Below are 20,821 nucleotides of genomic sequence, written 5' to 3'. Positions count from 1 at the left end.
GATTTTTATTTATTTAATCAATTTCAGAATAAGGCTGTAACGTAACAAAATGTGGAAAAATCCAAGGAGTCTGAATACTTTCTGAAGGCACTGTATGCTTTCTCACAGACTGTGAGTCAAACAGACATACAGACACACCCCTTTGTGCCTTGTCTGTGGGAAGGCAGTCTGCCGTGGGGGTCTGTCAGGACAGCAATAGACATTGGGGGTTGCCCAGATATGGACATACACTATGGGAAAGAAGCTTTGCCAAGAGTCCCCCAGTAAAACATAGAGTGGATGAATCTGAGAGAGAGCGAGAGTGTGTGTGTGTGTGTGTGTGTGTGTGTGATTGGTAGAGGTATATGTTATGGTGAGAATGCATGTGTGTTTGGGGGATCTGAGAAATAAGTCTGTCTGAAGAGATGAGTCTTCAATTTAGTGCCTTTCCATATGTGCTCAGAGTCAAGGCAAACATAATCTCTTCATATCTTTTTGTCTTTCTTCCTATTTTCTTATCTCTCCCCTTTCTCTCTCGCTCCACCCTCCTCTCCACCACCCTTGCCCCCCCCATTTCTATCCCTCCCCCAACCCCTCTACCACTCTAGCCATGTGGTGGTAAATGATATACTGTTTGAGTGATTAGACTTCTACATTCCAAATCTGGAGCATGTCCCAAATGTCCATTTAAGCAGAAGAGGGAGGGAGAGCAAACACCCCTTGCGACTTACTGACGCACATTCACAGACACACGCACACACACACACACACACACACACACACACAGGTTATCTTATCAGTCTCTCTTATTGAATATTCCACCACTAGACATGTGTAACTGCTGCCCTCATTTTCCATCTCACTAATCTTGATAGCTTAGTAAGTGAGCAATATTCGTCTTCTGCCATTTGCTTAAATTTGCTTCCCATTTTCTGATAGTGGAAGTACTTGCACTTGTAAGTAGCTCTGTAAAGTATCTCCTTGCAGTATAGTGGCCATGTTACTTTGTTTTTGGGGCTGTCTGACTTTCTGTTGCTCTGTGTTTTTAGATGAAGTTGTGACCTGAATGCGAAAGAAAGCTGAGTGATATGGATAACATGGAGCAGTGTGGACCAGTCACCAACAGAGGGCGGTGTTCTACAGCCCATCGTCACATTCTGGACCAACCATCGGACTCCTCATCGCCCCTTCACTCAGAGGACCTGTGATACACTGACCTCTCCATCCAGAAACCAATGCAATTGGACATATACATATATATCAAATATACACAAACATACCAAGGAAAATAGCTCAAACACACAGATGAATCTCCATCCACGTACATCAGTATGGATACAGCCACACCCAGATGAAGCTTCTCTAAAGGATTTATCCACTAGTCCGGACTGAGTTGTTGTAGGGCAGGGGTTAGGGTTGGGACTGGGTGTAAGGGAGGGGTTAGGGTTGGGACTGGGACTCCAGTGAGGATGCTGTCTATGGTGATACTCGGTGTTTTCCTGTCCCTGCTCATCCTGCTGACAGTCTGTGGTAACGTCCTGGTTTGTCTGGCCGTCTGCGCCACACGACGTCTCCGCTGCCTCACCAACTGTTTCATCGTCTCCCTCGCCATCACTGACCTGCTGCTTGGCATGCTTGTCCTGCCTTTCTCCGCCCTCCTCCAGCTCAGCGATTGGCCTCTGGGGCCGACCATCTGCAACATCTACATCTCATTGGATGTTATGTTGTGCACCGCCTCCATCCTCACGCTATTGGCCATTAGCCTGGACCGCTACCTGGCCGTGACCGCGCCCCTTAGATACTCCTCACTAGTGTTGCCGAGGCGAGTTGCCTTTGCTATGGCGTTGGTGTGGGCGGTGTCGCTAGCAGTGTCATTCCTGCCAATCCACCTGGGATGGAACACGGTGGACGGCAACGTGCAGAATCGCGGCCAGGGGGACAACATGACAGAGTGTAACTTTGAGCTGAACCCATCGTACGCTGTTGTGGACTCCTCCTTAACCTTCTACCTCCCCCTGCTGATCATGTGCTGGACCTACCACCGTATTCTTCGCATCGCTCGGGCGCAGGCCAGGCGCATCATCTACGCGCGCCCCAGACTTAACAACAACAACAGCTCCTCGTCAGCCCCTCGTCAACTCACCTCAGTAACAGCGGTGGCTCTACGGGAACACAAAGCCACAGTGACTCTAGCAGCAGTGATCGGGGTCTTCGTGGTGTGCTGGCTGCCCTACTTCACCCTGTTTACCATTATGGGTCTGAAGAAGCAGAACTACCCAGCAGCCTACCCAGTGGTGCAGTGGCTGGGGTACATCAACTCAGCTCTGAACCCTTTGCTCTACGCTGCCCTAAACAGAGACTTTAGGTCCGCCTACGCTCGCCTGCTGCGCTGCGGTTACTACGGCTACAGCAGGGGGAGGGGCCGGCCACCATGCCCCAACACATTCATGACAGGTAAAAGGAACAAGGGAAAAGACAACATACACTGGGAAGGAACATACACAATAACTCATGACTCCAAAAGCCTTTTTTTTCTGGTGTCTAATCAAATCAAATCACATCACATCAAACTTTATTTGTCACATGCGCCAAATGCAAGTGCAGACCTTACCGTGAAATGCTTACTTACAAGCCCTTAACCAACAGTGCAGTTCAAGAAGTGTTAAGAACCACACAGAAATTTAGTAAATATTACTAAATAAACTAAAGTAAAAAAATTAAAAAATAAATAACACAATAAAATAACAATAACAAGGCTATATACAGTGGGTACCGGTACCGAGTCAGTGTGCAGAGGTACAAGTTAGTTGAGGTCATTTGTATATGTCGGTAGGGGTGAAGTAGATAATAAACACTGAGTAGCAGCAGTGTACAAAACAAATGGGGGTTCAGGTCAATGTAAATAGTCCGGTGGCCATTTGATTAATTGTTCAGTAGTCTTATGTCTTGGTGTTAGAAGCTGTTTGGTCCTAGACTTGGCACTCCAATTCCGCTTGCTGTGTGGTAGCAGAGAGAACAGTATATGACTTAGGAGACTGGAGTCTCTGACAATTTTATGGGCTTTCCTCTGACATCGCCTATTATATAGGTCCTGGATGGCAGGAAGCTTGCCCCAGTGATGTACAGGGCAGTATGCACTACCCTCTTTAGCACCTTATGGTCAGATGCCAAGCAGTTGCCAGACCAGGCGGTGAAACAACCGGTCAGAATGCTCTCGATGCAGCTGTAGAACTTTTTGAGGATCTGGGGACCCATACCAAATCTTTTCAGTCTCCTGAGGGGGAAAAGGTTTTGTCGTGCCCTCTTCACGACTGTCTTGGTGTGTTTGGACCTATTGGTGATGAGGACACCAAGGAGTTTGAAACTCTCTACCCGCTCCACTACAGCCCCGTCGATGTTAATGGGGGCCTGTTCAGCCCGCCTTTTCCTGTCGTCCACGATCAGCTCCTTTGTCTTGCTCACATTGAGGGAGAGGTTGTTGTCCTGGCACTACACTGCCAGTTCTCTGACCTCCTCCCTATAGGCTATCTCATCGTTGTCAGTGATCAGGCCTACCACTATGGTGTCGTAAGCAAACTTAATGATGGTGTTGGAGTCTTGTTTGGCCACACAGTTATGGGTGAACAGGGAGTACAGGAGGAGACTAATTACACACCCCTGAGGGACCCCAGTGTTGAGGATCAGCATGGCAGATGTGCTGTTGCCTACCCTTACCACCTGGGGGTGGTCCGCCAGGAAGTCCAGGATACAGTTTCAGAGGGGGGGTGTTTAGTCCCAGCTTAGTGATGAGCTTCGTGGGCACTATGGTGTTGAACGATGAGCTGTAGTCAATGAACAGCATTCTCACATAGGTGCACCTTTTGTCCAGTTGGGATAGGGCGGTGTGGAGTGTATTTCAGATTGCGTCATCTGTAGATCTGTTGGGGCGGTACACGAATTGGAGTGGGTCTAGGGTTTCCGGGATGATGGTGTTGATGTGAGCCATGACCAGCCTTTCAAATAAGTCCACGGCTACCGACGAGAGTGCTACAGTGGCTTGCAAAAGTATTCACCCCCTTGGCATTTTTCCTATTTTGTTGCCTTACAACCTGATATTAAAATTAATTTTTTGGGGGGGGGTTGTATCATTTGATTTATACAATATGCCTACCACTATCACCAATATTTTTTTATTGTGACACAAACAAGAACAGACAACTTGAGCGTGCATAACTATTCACCCACCCAAAGTCAATACTTTGTAGAGCCACCTTTTGCAGCAATTACAGCTGCAAGTCTCTTGGCGTATGTCTCTATAAGCTTGGCACATCTAGCCACTGGGATTTTTGTCCATTCTTCAAGGTAAAACTGCTCCAGCTCCTTCCAGTTGGATGGGTTCCGCTGGTGTACAGCAATCTTTAAGTCATACCACAGATTTTCAATTGGATTGAGGTCTCAGCTTTGACTAGGCCATTCCAAGACATTTAAATGATTCCCCTTAAACCACTTGAGTGTTGCTTTAGCAGTATGATTAGGGGCATTGTCCTGCTGGAAGGTGAACCTCCATCCCAGTCTCAAATCTCTGGAAGACTGAAACAGGTTTCCCTCAAGAATTTCCCTGTGTTTAGCGCCATCCATCATTCCTTCAATTCTGACCAATTTCAATTTCACAGTCCCTGCAGATGAAAAACATCCCCACAGCATGATGCTGCCACCACCAATCTTCACTGTGGGGATGGTTGTCTCGGGCTGATGAGACGTGTTGGGTTTGCACCAGATATAGCGTTTTCCTTGATGGCCATAAAGCTCAATTTTAGTCTCATCTGACCAGAGTACCTTCTTCCATATGTTTGGGGAGTCTCCCACATGCCTTTTGGTGAACACCAAACGTGTTAGCTTGTTCTTTTCTTTAAGCAATGGCTTTTTTTCTGGTCACTCTTCCGTAAAGCCCAGCTCTGTAGAGTGTACGGCTTAAAGTGGTCCTATGGACAGATACTCCAGTCTCCACTGTGGAGTTTTGCAGCTCCTTCAGGGTTAACTTTGGTCTCTTTGTTGCCTCTCTGATTAATTATCTCTATGACTGGTCCGTGAGTTTTGGTAGGAGGCCCTCTCTTGGCAGGTTTGTTGTGGTGCCATATTCTTTCCATTTTTTAATAATGGATTTAATGGTGCTTCGTGGGATGTTCAAAGTTTCTGATATTTTTATATAACCCAATCCTGATCTGTACTTCTCCACAACTTTGTCCCTGACCTGTTTGGAGAGCTCCTTGGTCTTCATAGGTACCGCTTGCTTGTTGGTGACCCTTGCTTAGTGGCGTTGCAGACTCGGGGGCCCTTCAGAACAGGTGTATACAGTGCCTTGTGAAAGTATTCGGCCCCCTTGAACTTTGCGACCTTTTGCCACATTTCAGGCTTCAAACATAAAGATATAAAACTGTATGTTTTTGTGAAGAATCAACAACAAGTGGGACACAATCATGAAGTGGAACGACATTTATTGAATATTTCAAAAATGTTTAACAAATGAAAAACTGAAAAATTGGGCGTGCAAAATTATTCAGCCCCTTTACTTTCAGTGCAGCAAACTCTCTCCAGAAGTTCAGTGAGGATCTCTGAATGATCCAATGTTGACCTAAATGACTAATGATGATAAATACAATCCACCTGTGTGTAATCAAGTCTCCGTATAAATGCACCTGCACTGTGATAGTCTCAGAGGTCCCTTAAAAGCGCAGAGAGCATCATGAAGAACAAGGAACACACCAGGCCGGTCCGAGATACTGTTGTGAAGAAGTTTAAAGCCGGATTTGGATACAAAAAGATTTCCCAAGCTTTAAACATCCCAAGGAGCACTGTGCAAGCGATAATTTTGAAATGGAAGGAGTATCAGACCACTGCAAATCTACCAAGACCTGGCCGTCCCTCTAAACTTTCAGCTCATACAAGGAGAAGACTGATCAGAGATGCAGCCAAGAGGCCCATGATCACTCAGGATGAACTGCAGAGAACTACAGCTGAGGTGGGAGACTCTGTCCATAGGACAACAATCAGTCGTATATTGCACAAATGGCCTTTATGGAAGAGTGGCAAGAAGAAAGCCATTTCTTAAAGATATCCATAAAAAGTGTTGTTTAAAGTTTGCCACAAGCCACCTGGGAGACACACCAAACATGTGGAAGAAGGTGCTCTGGTCAGATGAAACCAAAATTGAACATTTTGGCAACAATGCAAAACGTTATGTTTGGCGTAAAAAAGCAACACAGCTCATCACCCTGAACACATCATCCCCACTGTCAAACATGGTGGTGGCAGCATCATGGTTTGGGCCTGCTTTTCTTCAGCAGGGACAGGGAAGATGGTTAAAATTGATGGGAAGATGGATGGAGCCAAATACAGGACCATTCTGGAAGAAAACCTGATGGAGTCTGCAAAAGACCTGAGACTGGGACGGAGATTTGTCTTCCAACAAGACAATGATCCAAAACATAAAGCAAAATCTACAATGGAATGGTTCAAAAATAAACATATCCAGGTGTTAGAATGGCCAAGTCAAAGTCCAGACCTGAATCCAATCGAGAATCTGTGGAAAGAACTGAAAACTGCTGTTCACAAATGCTCTCCATCCAACCTCACTGAGCTCGAGCTGTTTTGCAAGGAGGAATGGGAAAAAATTTCGGTCTCTCGATGTGCAAAACTGATAGAGACATACCCCAAGCGACTTACAGCTGTAATCGCAGCAAAAGGTGGCGCTACAAAGTATTAACTTAAGGGGGCTGAATAATTTTGCACGCCCAATTTTTCAGTTTTTGATTTGTTAAAAAAAGTTTGAAATATCCAATAAATGTCGTTCCACTTCATGATTGTGTCCCACTTGTTGTTGATTCTTCACAAAAATACAGTTTTATATCTTTATGTTTGAAGCCTGAAATGTGGCAAAAGGTCGCAAAGTTCAAGGGGGCCGAATACTTTCGCAAGGCACTGTATATACTGAGATCATGTGACAGATCACGTGACACTTAGATTGCACAGAGGTGGACTTTATTTAACTAATTATGTGACTTCTGAAGGTAATTGGTTGCACCAGATCTTATTTAGGGGCTTCATAGCAAAGGGGGTGAATACATATGGGTGCACAACTTTTCAGTTTAAAAAAAAAAAAAATTCTTTGAAACAAGTATTTCCCTTCACCAATTTGGACTATTTTGTGTATGTCCATTACATGAAATCCAAATAAAAATCAATTTAATTTATTACTGACTCTGTCAATGGTGAGACTGGGTGGACAGAATATACAATTATTGTCTTCTGGTCTTGTATCCCTCTCAGGTGGGGGGAAAGTATGTGGAGGGGAGGTGGATCTGCTGTGTGGACACACCTCTTCCTGCAGGGCGGGGCCAAGTGAGACAGGTATGATGCTACAGGAAGTCAGCAGAGGAACGGCCACGCCGTCTCCTCAGCACAGCAACGGGGCCGCTGTCGCCAACGGCAACGACAGGTAATGGAAGAGCTAAAAAAGCACAACATTATCTGTATAATAATTTGTATTATTAAACAGTTGATACCTTATACCATTCTGTGTCCTGTGTGTCAGATCCTGCTGACCCTGCATCTAACTGTGAGGAGGACTCAGTGTCCCACCAGTCATGTACGCTGAGCCCAGCCAGCCTGACCCACACACCTAGCCCAGGGGTCAATCACATCACTGACAAGTAAGACACACCCTGAAGTTATTCATGAGTTCATAAGAAGGCCATGGATGAAAGCCAAAACTTCAATCTTGTAATAGTTACACAAATAACATAAGAAGTTTTTTTTTTACGGTGAGAAAACGTTGCGCCTTTTTCCTTTCCAATAAAATGTTCATAAAAGTGAACCACTACTCTATGTTCTCCTCCAGGACACAGGGACTATTTGGGCCATCTCCAGAAAGGAGAGCAGGCTACGAATGTGAAGGAACTCATCCAAAATATCACAGGCAATCCAGAACAAGGATACAGAGGACTTCCAACCAAAAATGTTTTATCAGAGTCTATTTCTATCCCTTCAACCAATGAGCAGTGACTGGGGGAAGCCACGAGTCACTTTGTTCTCAAACACTGATACCTGGAAAGAATTATCACGGGATGGACAGAGAGACAGAAAGACTAAAACTCTCTTCCCAGCTTGGTAGTGGACTCTAACCACTGCTGTTAGTCGTATGAACCTGAGGTTAAGCTTCCAATGTAGCAGATACTTTGCCCCCAATCAATGGAATATGATACCACAACCTGACAAGGAGACTAGACGCTTAGCAATTATTTAATTTATATCAAAATAATCAGTCTTCTGAGAGAAAAATAAAAAAAACATTCTTTGACAGTGTTTCATCTTTATGAGGAATTGTATGATTGTGCAGCTACTGTATATGTGTCCTCTATGATGTTGTTATACATGTATGTGTGTGTACATATACTAGACTAAAACATGTCTTGGAATCCAATATTTGTCATTTCTAACCAGAGTGCCATCTCTGTTTTTGTAAGGTTGTGAAGGTATGCCCCCTACATCCAGGGATGGTACTGAATGGCGGGGGTGGAGTGGTGCAGTAAATGGTATTTACCACAGTAGTCAAGGATTCTAATAATAGTATAGCATTTATTTGCTTCATGAGCTCTCTCATGGAAGCCTATTCAGAACCTTGTACAAAAAGGATGAAAAATAAAAGTAAAGTTCTTGAAAAAAAAGGAACATAAATTAACAGAGGTTTTTAGTTTGTAAAGAAATGTGGCATATTGCTGGTCTGCACACATCAACAGCCAGTCGCTTAGGCCCAACCTGCCGGTGTGCTGGTACTAATGGTTTCTCACAACTGATGGCTTATACGATTGTGGCTAGATGGAAGTGACTTTGCGCAGCAGGTTATGAGAACTAACGCAGCAGGTTAGGAAAATTAAAATAGCAGGTTAGGAGAAAAGCTCAAATGCTACAGTTGTCCCCGACGCGTCAACTCGATGTACTCCATCTACAGACAACCATAAAAGCCATCAGTTCCAAGAAACCATCCGTGGCCTACCGCCACACCGGTCTGCACACATTAACCTCCTGTCGCTTACAGAAGCAGCATTGAGCTGGCACTGAAATACCTTTAAGAAATACACTGTTTAAGAATTAGCGGGTATGCTAGTAGGCTAGTGCTAACCTCATAGCTAGGTCTACAGAGACAGCTATACAGTAAGGATAATTTTACATAGCAAACATCTACCCAAAATAAAATAGACCATTCTTAATTAGAATAAACTAAGTTATATTGAAAATTCAACCCAGTCTGTAGAAATATACAATATTTGAAACTAAAATCAATGTCAGGCCTACAAAACTCAAGGACAGAAACTGGGCGCTCAATCAACCTTAATGACTGTCCCAAGGAGGAGACTTGTGAGTGAGATGTGTCTACAAACGTTCTGATGAGGCAGAAACGGTCTTGGAATCTGATATTTGTCATCTCATTTCTAACCACAGCAGGCTACAATCAGTGTTCTCCATTTCCACAATCCATCCGTCGAGTCGACAAAGCACATGAATCATGTCTAAAGAATGCCTACTGATATAGAGGTACGTGAGGGGAATGGGCAGATACGAGTGACTGTTCTCAACTACAATATGGAGGTCAGTTTGGGTCTTAGGGCTTTATTCAATCAGATCCGCTTTAGCCAACATCCGCATAGCCGTTGTTTAGGTGTGTCAAAGGTGGAACTGCTTTAGAGCTGTCAAATCCACAAGTGGCTCCCGGCATTACACCTAAAGTGAACATTGCCAATGTTCATGGAGTTGCATTAACAGAAATCCCATGCAGCCTGGTTTACAAGTTTCAACACCGGAACTTGAGTTGTAAGGTAGGATTTCATTAGGATTTGAGTAAGAGATGGATTGAAGCCTGGATTCAAACCAGGGACCACTGCGCCACTCAGAAGTCTTAAAGAGGAGGGTATAGTGCTTTTACATCTAGTCCAGGGGAGGGTCATGTCATTTGAAATTGATGAAATGTTAATATGTCTCAGTGTTTTAGAAGGAGTTGCTGATAAAGCTATATATCGATGTGTGTTTCTTGCCCATGATGTAGGATTATTTATCAGCGTTATTGACCTCACAATAGAGGTTGACCGATTCATTGGAATTGCCTATTAATTAGGGCCGATTTCAAGTTTTTTTTAACAATCGGGAATCGGCATTTTTGGACACCGATCATGGCCGATTACATTGCACTCCACGAGGAAACTGCATGGCAGGCGAGTGCAGCAAGGAGCCAAGGTAAGGTGCTAGCTAGCATTAAACGTATCTTGTAAAAAAACAATCAATCTTAACATAATCATGAGTTAACTACACATGGTTGATGATATTACTAGTTTATCTAACTTGTCCTGCGTTGCATATAATCAATGCGGTGCCTGTTAATTTATCATTGAATCATAGCCTACTTCGCCAAACGGGTGATTTAACAAGCGCATTCGCGAAAAAAGCACTGTCGTTGCACCAATGTGCATCAACGCCTTTCTTAAAATCAATACACAAGTATATATTTTTAAACCTGCATATTTAGTTAATATTGCCTGCTAACAGGAATTTCTTTTAACTAGGGAAATTGTGTCACTTCTCTTGCGTTCTGTGCAACAGAGTCAGGGTATATGCAGCAGTTTGGGCCGCCTGGCTCGTTGCGAACTGTAAAGACTATTTCTTCCTAACAAAGACAGCCAACTTCGCCAAATGAGGGATGATTTAACAAAAGCGCATTTGCAAAAAAAGCATAATCGTTGCACGAATCAATGCCTTTCTTAAAATCAATACACAGAAGTATATATGTTTAAATCAGCATATTTAGTTAAAATAAATTCATGTTAGCAGGCAATATTAAACTAGGGAAATTGTGTCACTTCTCTTGCGTTCATTGCACACAGAGTTAGGGTATATGCAACAGTTTGGGCTGCCTGGCTCGTTGCGAACTAATTTGCCAGAATTTTACGTAATTATGACATAACATTGAAGGTTGTGCAATGTAACAGGAATATTTAGACTTATGGATGCCACCCATTAGATAAAATACGGAACGGTTCCGTATTTCACTGAAAGAATAAACGTTTTATTTTCGAAATAATAGTTTCCGGATTTGACCATATTAATGACATATGGTTTGTATTTCTGTGTGTTATTATGTTATAATTAAGTCTATGATTTGATATTTGATAGAGCAGTCTGACTGAGCGGTGGTAGGCACCAGCAGGCTCGTAAGCATTCATTCAAACAGCACTTTTGTGCGTTTTGCCAGCAGCTCTTCGCAATGCTTCAAGCATTGAGCTGTTTATGACTTCAAGCCTATCAACTCCCGAGATTAGGCTGGTGTAACCGATGTGAAATGGCTAGCTAGTTAGCGGGGTGCGCACTAATAGCGTTACAAACGTCACTCGTTCTGAGACTTGGAGTAGTTGTTCCCCTTGCTCTGCATAGGTAATGCTGTTTCGAGGGTGGCTGTTGTCGATGTGTTCCTGGTTTGAGCCCAGGTAAGGGTGAGGGGAGGGACGGAAGCTATACTGTTACACTGACCATACTAAAGTGCCCAGAAGAACATCCAATAGTCAAAGGTACAGTGCCTTGCGAAAGTATTCGGCCCCCTTAAACTTTGCGACCTTTTGCCACATTTCAGGCTTCAAACATAAATATATAAAACTGTATTTTTTTGTGAAGAATCAACAACAAGTGGGACACAATCATGAAGTGGAACGACATTTATTGGATATTTCAAACTTTTTTAACAAATCAAAAACTGAAAAATTGGGCGTGCAAAATTATTCAGCCCCCTTAAGTTAATACTTTGTAGCGCCACCTTTTGCTGCGATTACAGCTGTAAGTCGCTTGGGGGATGTCTCTATCAGTTTTGCACATCGAGAGACTGAAATTTTTTCCCATTCCTCCTTACAAAACAGCTCGAGTTCAGTGAGGTTGGATGGAGAGCATTTGTGAACAGCAGTTTTCAGTTCTTTCCACAGATTCTCGATTGGATTCAGGTCTGGACTTTGACTTGAACATTCTAACACCTGGATATGTTTATTTTTGAACCATTCCATTGTAGATTTTGCTTTATGTTTTGGATCATTGTCTTGTTGGAAGACAAATCTCCGTCCCAGTCTCAGGTCTTTTGCAGACTCCATCAGGTTTTCTTCCAGAATGGTCCTGTATTTAGCTCCATCCATCTTCCCATCAATTTGAACCATCTTCCCTGTCCCTGCTGAAGAAAAGCAGGCCCAAACCATGATGCTGCCACCACCATGTTTGACAGTGGGGATGGTGTGTTCAGTGTGATGAGCTGTGTTGCTTTTACGCCAAACATAACGTTTTGCATTGTTGCCAAAAAGTTCCATTTTGGTTTCATCTCACCAGAGCACCTTCTTCCACATGTTTGGTGTGTCTCCCAGGTGGCTTGTGGCAAACTTTAAATGACACTTTTTATGGATATCTTTAAGAAATGGCTTTCTTCTTGCCACTCTTCCATAAAGGCCAGATTTGTGCAATATACAACTGATTGTTGTCCTATGGACAGAGTCTCCCACCTCAGCTGTAGATCTCTGCAGTTCATCCAGAGTGATCATGGGCCTCTTGGCTGCATCTCTGATCAGTCTTCTCCTTGTATGAGCTGAAAGTTTAGAGGGACGGCCAGGTCTTGGTAGATTTGCAGTGGTCTGATACTCCTTCCATTTCAATATTATCGCTTGCACAGTGCTCCTTGGGATGTTCAAAGCTTGGGAAATCTTTTTGTATCCAAATCCGGCTTTAAACTTCTTCACAACAGTATCTCGGACCTGCCTGGTGTGTTCCTTGTTCTTCATGATGCTCTCTGCGCTTTTAACGGACCTCTGAGACTATCACAGTGCAGGTGCATTTATACGGAGACTTGATTACACACAGGTGGATTGTATTTATCATCATTAGTCATTTAGGTCAACATTGGATCATTCAGAGATCCTCACTGAACTTCTGGAGAGAGTTTGCTTGCACTGAAAGTAAAGGGGCTGAATAATTTTGCAAGCCCAATTTTTCAGTTTTTGATTTGTTAAAAAAGTTTGAAATATCCAATAAATGTCGTTCCACTTCATGATTGTGTCCCACTTGTTGTTGATTCTTCACAAAAAAATACAGTTTTATATCTTTATGTTTGAAGCCTGAAATGTGGCAAAAGGTCGCAAAGTTCAAGGGGGCCGAATACTTTCGCAAGGCACTGTATATGAAATACAAATGGTATAGAGAGAAATAGTCCTATAATTCCTATAACAACCTCAACCTAAAACTTCTTACCTGGGAATATTGAAGACTCATGTTAAAAGGAACCACCAACTTTCATATGTTCTCATGTTCTGAGCGAGGAACTTAAACGTAAGCTTTTTTATATGGCACATATTGTACTTTTACTTTCTTCTCCAACACTTTGTTTTTGCATTATTTAAACCAAATTGAACATGTTTCATTATTTATTTGAGGCTAAATTGATTTGATTGGTGTATTATATTTTGTTAAAATAAAAGTGTTCATTCAGTATTGTTGTAATTGTCATTATTACAAATAAATAAATACAAATAGGCCGATTAATCGTTTCGGCTTTTTTTGGTCCTCCAATAATCGTATCGGTATCGGCGTTGAAAAATCATAATCGGTCGACCTCTACCTCACAAAAAGGCAGATTTGAGTAACTTACATTGTGGTGCTGAAACTTGAAGAAGCATTTGTGGTGCTGAGAAGGCATTTCAACCGTCTTTATTTTAGACTTTACGAACAACAGGAGGGCTTTGTGTTGGAGCCTATTTCTTCCTATTTAGGCACATAAGGTAGGCCTACCTGTTTGACAGACGAAATTAGGCTATAGGCTGCTACATCTATAGATTTTGTCGGTCAATTCCTCTACCCACCATGCACTCTTTATATAGCCTACCTCCGTGAAGGTAAGTGAAAACCAAGACTGGAATTGTGTGAGTATGAGAAGGTATGCCATAGACCTGCACAGACCTACCCCTTGTTAGCTTAAGCTTTTTAAGAAAATAAAACAGATCCGAAAATATAAAGTGATTTATAACAGCGCTTCGGTCCGCAATGCTTTATGCTAAAAACAAGCTGTTGTGACTCCAGTGCATATGAGAATATCACTGTTTCATTTCTTTGGCATTCAGAGGCTGAGCTACAATGTTCTATAGCCAAGGAGACAAAAACATGACTTGGCTTGGGAAGTAATCTAATTCTCTCACTGTCAATAGATTAAGCTATTCACTTTCTGCACAATAGAAGATGTTTAAACCCAGACAGCTTTTAGGGAAACACTTGTGACCTCTCGTTGGGTTAAACCACAGAAGAAGAGTAGCCAGTAGTTAATTAAAGCGTATGTTTTTTTCTGCATTGGTAGGCTTACTCTGTCTGAGGTGGAAAGGTAGGCCTAACTTTTGAAATGACCATGCTTAGATTCCTAATGATGTCTCAGATTTTGTTATTTGCAAACAGGGACCGTTTCGTTGCAAACAAGACACACCGATTTGACATTGGAGAAATATGAATAGATGGGCACATAGGCCTATCTCTCTGTGATTTCAGTCATTTGTGTGGTATTAAAAAAGATTCCTCTAATCCGTAAAATGACTTAGAATGTTAATGAAAAGCCATTTTTTTTCTCGGACCTGCAAATACAATGATAGATTAATTTACTATAAAGGAGATATTTCCACCCCTCCTCTTGTCCACGGTGGTCTGCAAGCCCACAGCCTCCTGGTCCGCAGCCACGTGTGCTATAAAAATTCCTGCATTACCATGAAACGCTAACAGGATGAAGAACAGTTTCTAAGATGGCATATCTTAGGCCCTGGTCTGTCCAAGAAGTGAGGGTAAACAGTAGACATGTTCTCTGCTTTCCACTTTGTGTTTTAATTATTATTTTGGGTACACAGGAGGGTCATCCATTTTCATTTCAGAGAGGTCTGATATTCTCCATGTAACCCTTATAATACTGTAAATAACATTCACTCCCTATTCATTTCTATATAGCCTACACTTCCTTGTTCTGATCTTCTAACGAGAGTGAGGCGGGTGTGGCTTCTGTGACAATGATCTCCAGAGGAGGGATGTCACTAGTTACCACAGCCACAAAGTCGAAATTGACTATAATCGTAAAAATGCATGGTTCATTTTTTTAAAGATTAGGGTTAAGCATAAGATTAGCAGTGTGGTTAACGTTAGGGTTAAGTTTAGGGATAGGTTTAAAATCAGATTTTAAAAGAGCGTCTGACCCTAAAAAACAACTAATCCCTTTAAAAACAGCCAATGTGGGTTAGGGTTAGGGTTAGGGTTAGCATCGATATGAGTCAGAAACATTTTTTCAATGCCAAAATTGACTATAAAGTGTAAATAGGATCATTTTTGGTCATTAAGTCAGTCTCGTCTAAAGTTTGGAGTAATGAGTAAATTAAGGTTGGGTTTGGATTATAATTATGTCAACAATTCATGCCCCCTTTTGCCAACCTCCATGTGCAAGTCGCACCTCGGCCCCTTTTGCTTCGCTTCATGATTGAGGCTCCTTTGTTTCATCTGCCCCCAAAGGATCACGGCCGCTTGAGACTGAAAATCTCTATAGGGCTTGACCACAGCCAACTCTGGTTTGCATGCCCTGCGAAAGGACCCTAGTACCCTGCCATGCGGACGGAATAGGTGGTTGGAATGGTGGTGAGTATACTGGTAGCTAGACCATAGACTGCTGATTAGTAGTATCTGGTTTTGTACATTTTCATAATCATTATCACTATCATTGCTAGCATAGCTGACGTTACCTAACTAGCTAGCTAACTACCTAACTAGCTAGTTACCTAGCTGGGAATGTCAATGAAATGGGAAAGGTGCACATTAGTTATATTAGCACAACACTGCTTCTATGGTATTATGTAAAGGGTTGTTTATCCCACATGGACCTGTTACTACATTTGAAAACTATCGAATCACGTAGTTTAGAATACCTACATAAATTCATCAACTGCATTCTTCTCGTGTTACTCTGTAGGATACTGACCCGTTGAAAGCTTCCGCCAGCACATCACCATACATCTGCCTGTAGTTATTGAACTTGTTAGTTTTGATTGTTTGTTGTGATTGAGTGGGGCGGGGTGGGGAACAGCTGAGGGCAACGTTCTAACAGATGGGTGCCTCTTGGCTGTACCAACTCTAGTTTGGCTTCTGACATAGCCGTCAGCATTCCATGAGGAGAAACACTAAAGAAAAAAGGCCAAATCAGTGGGTGCAGTTCCCCTTTAAAAAGAGAAATTGTGGGAATAGGCGGGGTTTATGACTTTGTGGCTGTGGTAACTGGTGATGGCCCAAAAGCGACTGCTCACCGATTTGACGACTCCAGCGCAATTCCAAAACATCCGCGAAACGGGTGTCTGCTATCGCCGGCTTTATGCTTGATCTGATTGAATCTAGGCCTTAGAGGAAGAAGCAGATGAGACCAGGAGAAGAGTGGGAAGAGGGGAGGAGAGCAGGAGAAGAGTGGGACGAGAGGAGGAGAGCAGTAGAAGTGAAAGACAGTGAAAGAGGAAGGATACGGCGCCCCAGAGAGGCTGGAGTCATAACTCATCTTTTATTAAAAATAATGAAAAAAGTTAATGAGTTAATAAGATCTGGAGAGAGGAGGGGTGGAGAGCACGGGGGGAAGGAGGGAGAGAGAGAACGAAAGGAGACCAGACAAAAAGACAGATTGGGACATAGGCAGAGATCAGATAGTGGAGTTATGTAGCACAATTCACACTTGACACCATAATTTGTTGAACATTTACAAACACCAAGATATCTTCCAAAACATTTAGGATGGATTCCCTTGAAAGATTTAGAAGGATGGATTGTTTAGTTGAACTCCAATCAACTTCAAGAAGCTATTTTTTTTCTGATGAGCCAACTCCCACAGTCATAGACGTGTAATTAAATGTAGTTAGTAAGCAATTAACAGTGAAGCAGCTTCACATTGTCTCCTTCCACTAGGGTTCTGCATTAACACTGGATTAAGGGACAGATACTGTTTGGAGAAGAACTCTCTATGGTCCATATTTGCATATGGACAAATGATGGATTAATTACTATTAAAACATCAGCATCTTAATGAGTTAGAAAGCAATTAAGAGGTTGTTAGCAATAACACAGAACAGCGAGGAACACACATAGATGTTTAGAGAGAACACAAAACACACATACCGGTATGTACAAGATGTACAAAGAAAGAAAGTTACAGACAGAATATTTTCTCCCCTCACCCTCCCACCCTGTGCTTCTCCATCTCAGTCTCTCTTCCTTTCTTTTTCCTCTCTCTTTTTTCCTAAATCAGCCTTTTTTTCCTCTCTCTCCCCCTCTCTTTCCACTATCTATTATCTGTCTCTCTTTCCTTTTTCCCTGAAACATGCTTACAGGGTGCAGTCCTGTGAAGGAATTTAATATGCAACTTTATATGAGAAACCTATTGTATGTGTCTCTGCCCATTCGGACTGCAATCTATCGGTTAGCCGGGCTAATGCAATAGAGAGAGCCTGGGCTATTTATCACAGCAAAGCCAAGCCTATATCTTCCTCTCTCACTATCTCTCTCCCATTCTCTCTCTCTCACACTCTATCTCTCTACTTATCCATCTTTCTCTTGTTCTCTCTTCTTCCCTCCCTTTCTCCCTCTCTCACAACTATCTCTCTACACATTCCTCTCTCTCTCGTTCTCTCTCTCTCTTGTTCTCTCTCTCTCTCTCTTTCTCTTTCTCTCTATTCTACTCATACATTCCAGCATGTGATTAAATCACTGGAACGATGAGCTATCACTGTCCAGAGGGCTTCTCTGTGTTAGAGATTGGGATTCTGCATTATCCAACAACACTGGTCATTTCAACCATGTTTAAAGTCAAGACTTTAAAAAACAAAGAAAACAAGTTTAGTGTCTTTATACTTGTTCTTTAATGTCCCCTTCCTCTCACACACGTAGGCTACACACACGCACACATACAAACAAACATAAACACACACACACACACAGAGACTAGGCTTGGGTAGTACCCAGATTGTCATACAGACCCTGAACACAAGGGGCACTATTTTCAAACCCCACTGAGCCTCTGTAATTCAAAGGTTAGCTATGCTAAAAAGTACATGTAAAATCCCATAGAGAATGCTAACTAAATGATATCAAGTGCATTGTGAACATTTTATACTGTCTCTGACCTAAACTATTTGCAGGACAGACATCCCAGTTCATAATGTTATACAATTTACTCAAAAATGCTGCTAACAACAAAAAACAAATATTAGACAGCAAAGCTCTTAATCCAGGAGGGGATTCTCTGCAGATACCAAGCGAAGCTTGATTTTGGAAGAAGCTAACCACTAGCTAGATAGCTAACTAGCTGCTAAATTAGCAGACCAAATGCACAACTGCAGAGCATTTAGCACATTTTAAAAAGTTATAAAAGATTTAGCTGGCAAAAGATTTAGCTGTAAATTCCATACTGTAACTCGATCACCTGGCTCGTGCTGCACAACAGTGAGTGACTCACAAGGCTCTGGTCTCTCGTCGTTGTGTGCTTGTAAACAAACACCACATGACTGGGGACAACTAGTAAGTTTCATAATTAAAAAATGATGTGACAGGTGAAATGAGGAATACAGCATTGCACCAGTTGACTGCAGGTATTTAATTAAAAAGTGGCTACAAATATTCACATTTATTTAAAAAAATATAAAAAATAGTTTCAACGGTATTGACGGTATTGAAAAACCATCCCGTGCCCATTTCCAAATACCCCGGTATATGGTGTATACATTATACCGCCCAAGCCTAACGGACAGACACACAAACACACACACAAAGACAAAACTTTTGCATTAGCATACAGACTGATGAGCCACCTGCAGCGATTAAAAAATGCACATTGCTAAATTCATTACACAAATCAGCCGGATATATGGCCATTGTGTAATAGCTGATGGCAATTAATAAGAGATTAGTGGTAATCAGACTTATAATAACATCTCACCCAGAGGGCACTGCTGGAAATTAATAACCACACATTCATCTTCACAAAACACACACACACACACACACAGGTGAGAGCACACACATCTCTGGTAAGTTATTCATGAAGAACCTGAATGGTCCGATACTCTCTCTCTCTCTCTCTCTCTCTCTCTCTCTCTCTCTCTCTCTCTCTCTCTCTCTCTCTCTCTCTCTCTCTCGGGTTTGTACAATGTGCTGAACTGTGTCAGCCAACCTCCTTTTCACTGCAGTGGGAGATCCCCATTGAAGACTGTGTTTCAGTGTGTGTACAGTATCAATGGTTGAGGGTGTGTGTGTGTGTGTGGGGGGTGTCACAGAGATGGGGAGGGGGCAGCTGGATACTCTCCCCACCCCTAGGGGTCCTCACACCAATCAGCAGAGTGCACTGAGAATCAATTAACACCAGTGGGAGGGGGCAGAGGGTACGGACACACACACACACACACACAGACTCCCCGTCCACACACACACTCTGTCCACACACATGGTCCTGTCCGAGAAAATATCCATCAGAACGCACACATGTGTTGTATGCCAAAAACCACAAACACACACACACACACACACACACACACACACACACACACACACACACACACACACACACACACACACACACACAGAATTACACATGCTCATAAGCTGTGTGTGTGTGTGTGTGTGTGTGTGTGTGTGTGTGTGTGTGTGTGTGTGTGTGTGTGTGTGTGTGTGTGTGTGTGTGTGTGTGTGTGTGTGTGTGTGTGTGTGTGTACATCTCACTCTCCTGGTGTGCCCCGGTCTCTGGTGGTGAGAGGTTGGGGAACAGATTGGGGGTCAGCAGGGGAGGCAGGCCTGGGTCACCCCCATCCGTGCGTATGTGTGTGTGTGTGTAGAGAGAGGGGGTACTATAATCACATGGGTGTAAAATGAATATGATAAATGATGTTCACTCCAAATTCACTTATACAGCCATCCTTTTGAATCCACAGGGAGGGAGAGGGAAAATCCCACCGGTCCAGGTGAGACTAGGAAACCTACTTACCCCTCCCTTTCTCTCTCCCTCTTTCTCTCTCTCTCTCCCTCTTTCTCTCTCTTTCTCTCTCCCTTTTTCTCTCTCTCTTTTTCCTTCTCTCTCCCTCTTTCTCTCTCTTTCTCTCTCCCTTTTTCTCCCTCTCTTTTTCCTTATCTCTCTCTCTCTCTCTCTCTCTCTCCCTTTTTCTCTCTCTATCTCTCTCTCTCCCTTTTTCTCTCTCTCTCTCTCCCTTTTTCTCTCTCTCTCTCCCTTTTTCTCTCTCTCTCTCTCCCTTTCTCTCTCTCTCTCTCCCTTTCTCTCTCTCTCTCTCTCTCTCCCCTTTTCTCTCTCTCTCTCTATCTCTCTCTATCTCACCCTTTTTCTCTCTCCCTCTCTCTCTCTCTCTTGACATGGTTAAAAAGGCAGACGGCAAAGAACTGGAATGGAATGAGAAGTAAAAAGAGGAGAAAAGTGTGTGGGTTCAACAGGAAAATGCTTCTCTCCACTGCTCCACTACCAACAGTCTCCAGACCCATCTGTTAACCCATACCACATAGACACGAACGCACACACACACACACTCTCCTCCTCCCTGCCCTGAGGGAGGGTAAGCTGATAGCCCTGTGCTGGTGTGAGTGACTGGTATTAGTTTCTCCTTCTCTCTCTGATACACACTAATGACGCACCAGGGACTACCTCTGATAAATAATGGGAAATCAATAGAGAAATAGAGCTCCATGATCACTAACATACTATCTCTCTCATTAACATACTACCTCTCGCTCACTCACTCACTAC

The 20,821-nt window shown here is 43.0% G+C and overlaps 1 protein-coding gene and 1 long non-coding RNA gene across 2 annotated transcripts; both read left to right on the top strand.

The window, feature by feature from the left end:
• The first annotated feature begins 1,437 nt into the window (after positions 1 to 1,437).
• LOC112220472 (histamine H2 receptor-like) lies at positions 1,438 to 2,823 on the top strand. The gene is made up of 2 exons (XM_024382343.1): positions 1,438 to 2,571; positions 2,813 to 2,823. Exons 1-2 carry the CDS (start codon positions 1,449 to 1,451, stop codon positions 2,821 to 2,823), a joined length of 1,134 nt encoding a protein of 377 aa, XP_024238111.1. The 5' UTR covers positions 1,438 to 1,448.
• A 4,464-nt stretch (positions 2,824 to 7,287) lies between these two features.
• Positions 7,288 to 10,089, top strand: LOC112220618. The gene is made up of 3 exons (XR_002948882.2): positions 7,288 to 7,453; positions 7,550 to 7,667; positions 7,856 to 10,089. It is a non-coding gene; the product is annotated as an uncharacterized LOC112220618 (long non-coding RNA).
• Positions 10,090 to 20,821: the final 10,732 nt, after the last annotated feature.

Source organism: Oncorhynchus tshawytscha, linkage group LG21, assembly GCF_018296145.1.
Source record: "Oncorhynchus tshawytscha isolate Ot180627B linkage group LG21, Otsh_v2.0, whole genome shotgun sequence".
Classification (NCBI taxonomy): domain Eukaryota; kingdom Metazoa; phylum Chordata; class Actinopteri; order Salmoniformes; family Salmonidae; genus Oncorhynchus; species Oncorhynchus tshawytscha.
The sequence above is the reverse complement of the archived record's forward strand: the minus strand, read 5'-3'. Positions and strand labels throughout refer to the sequence as shown.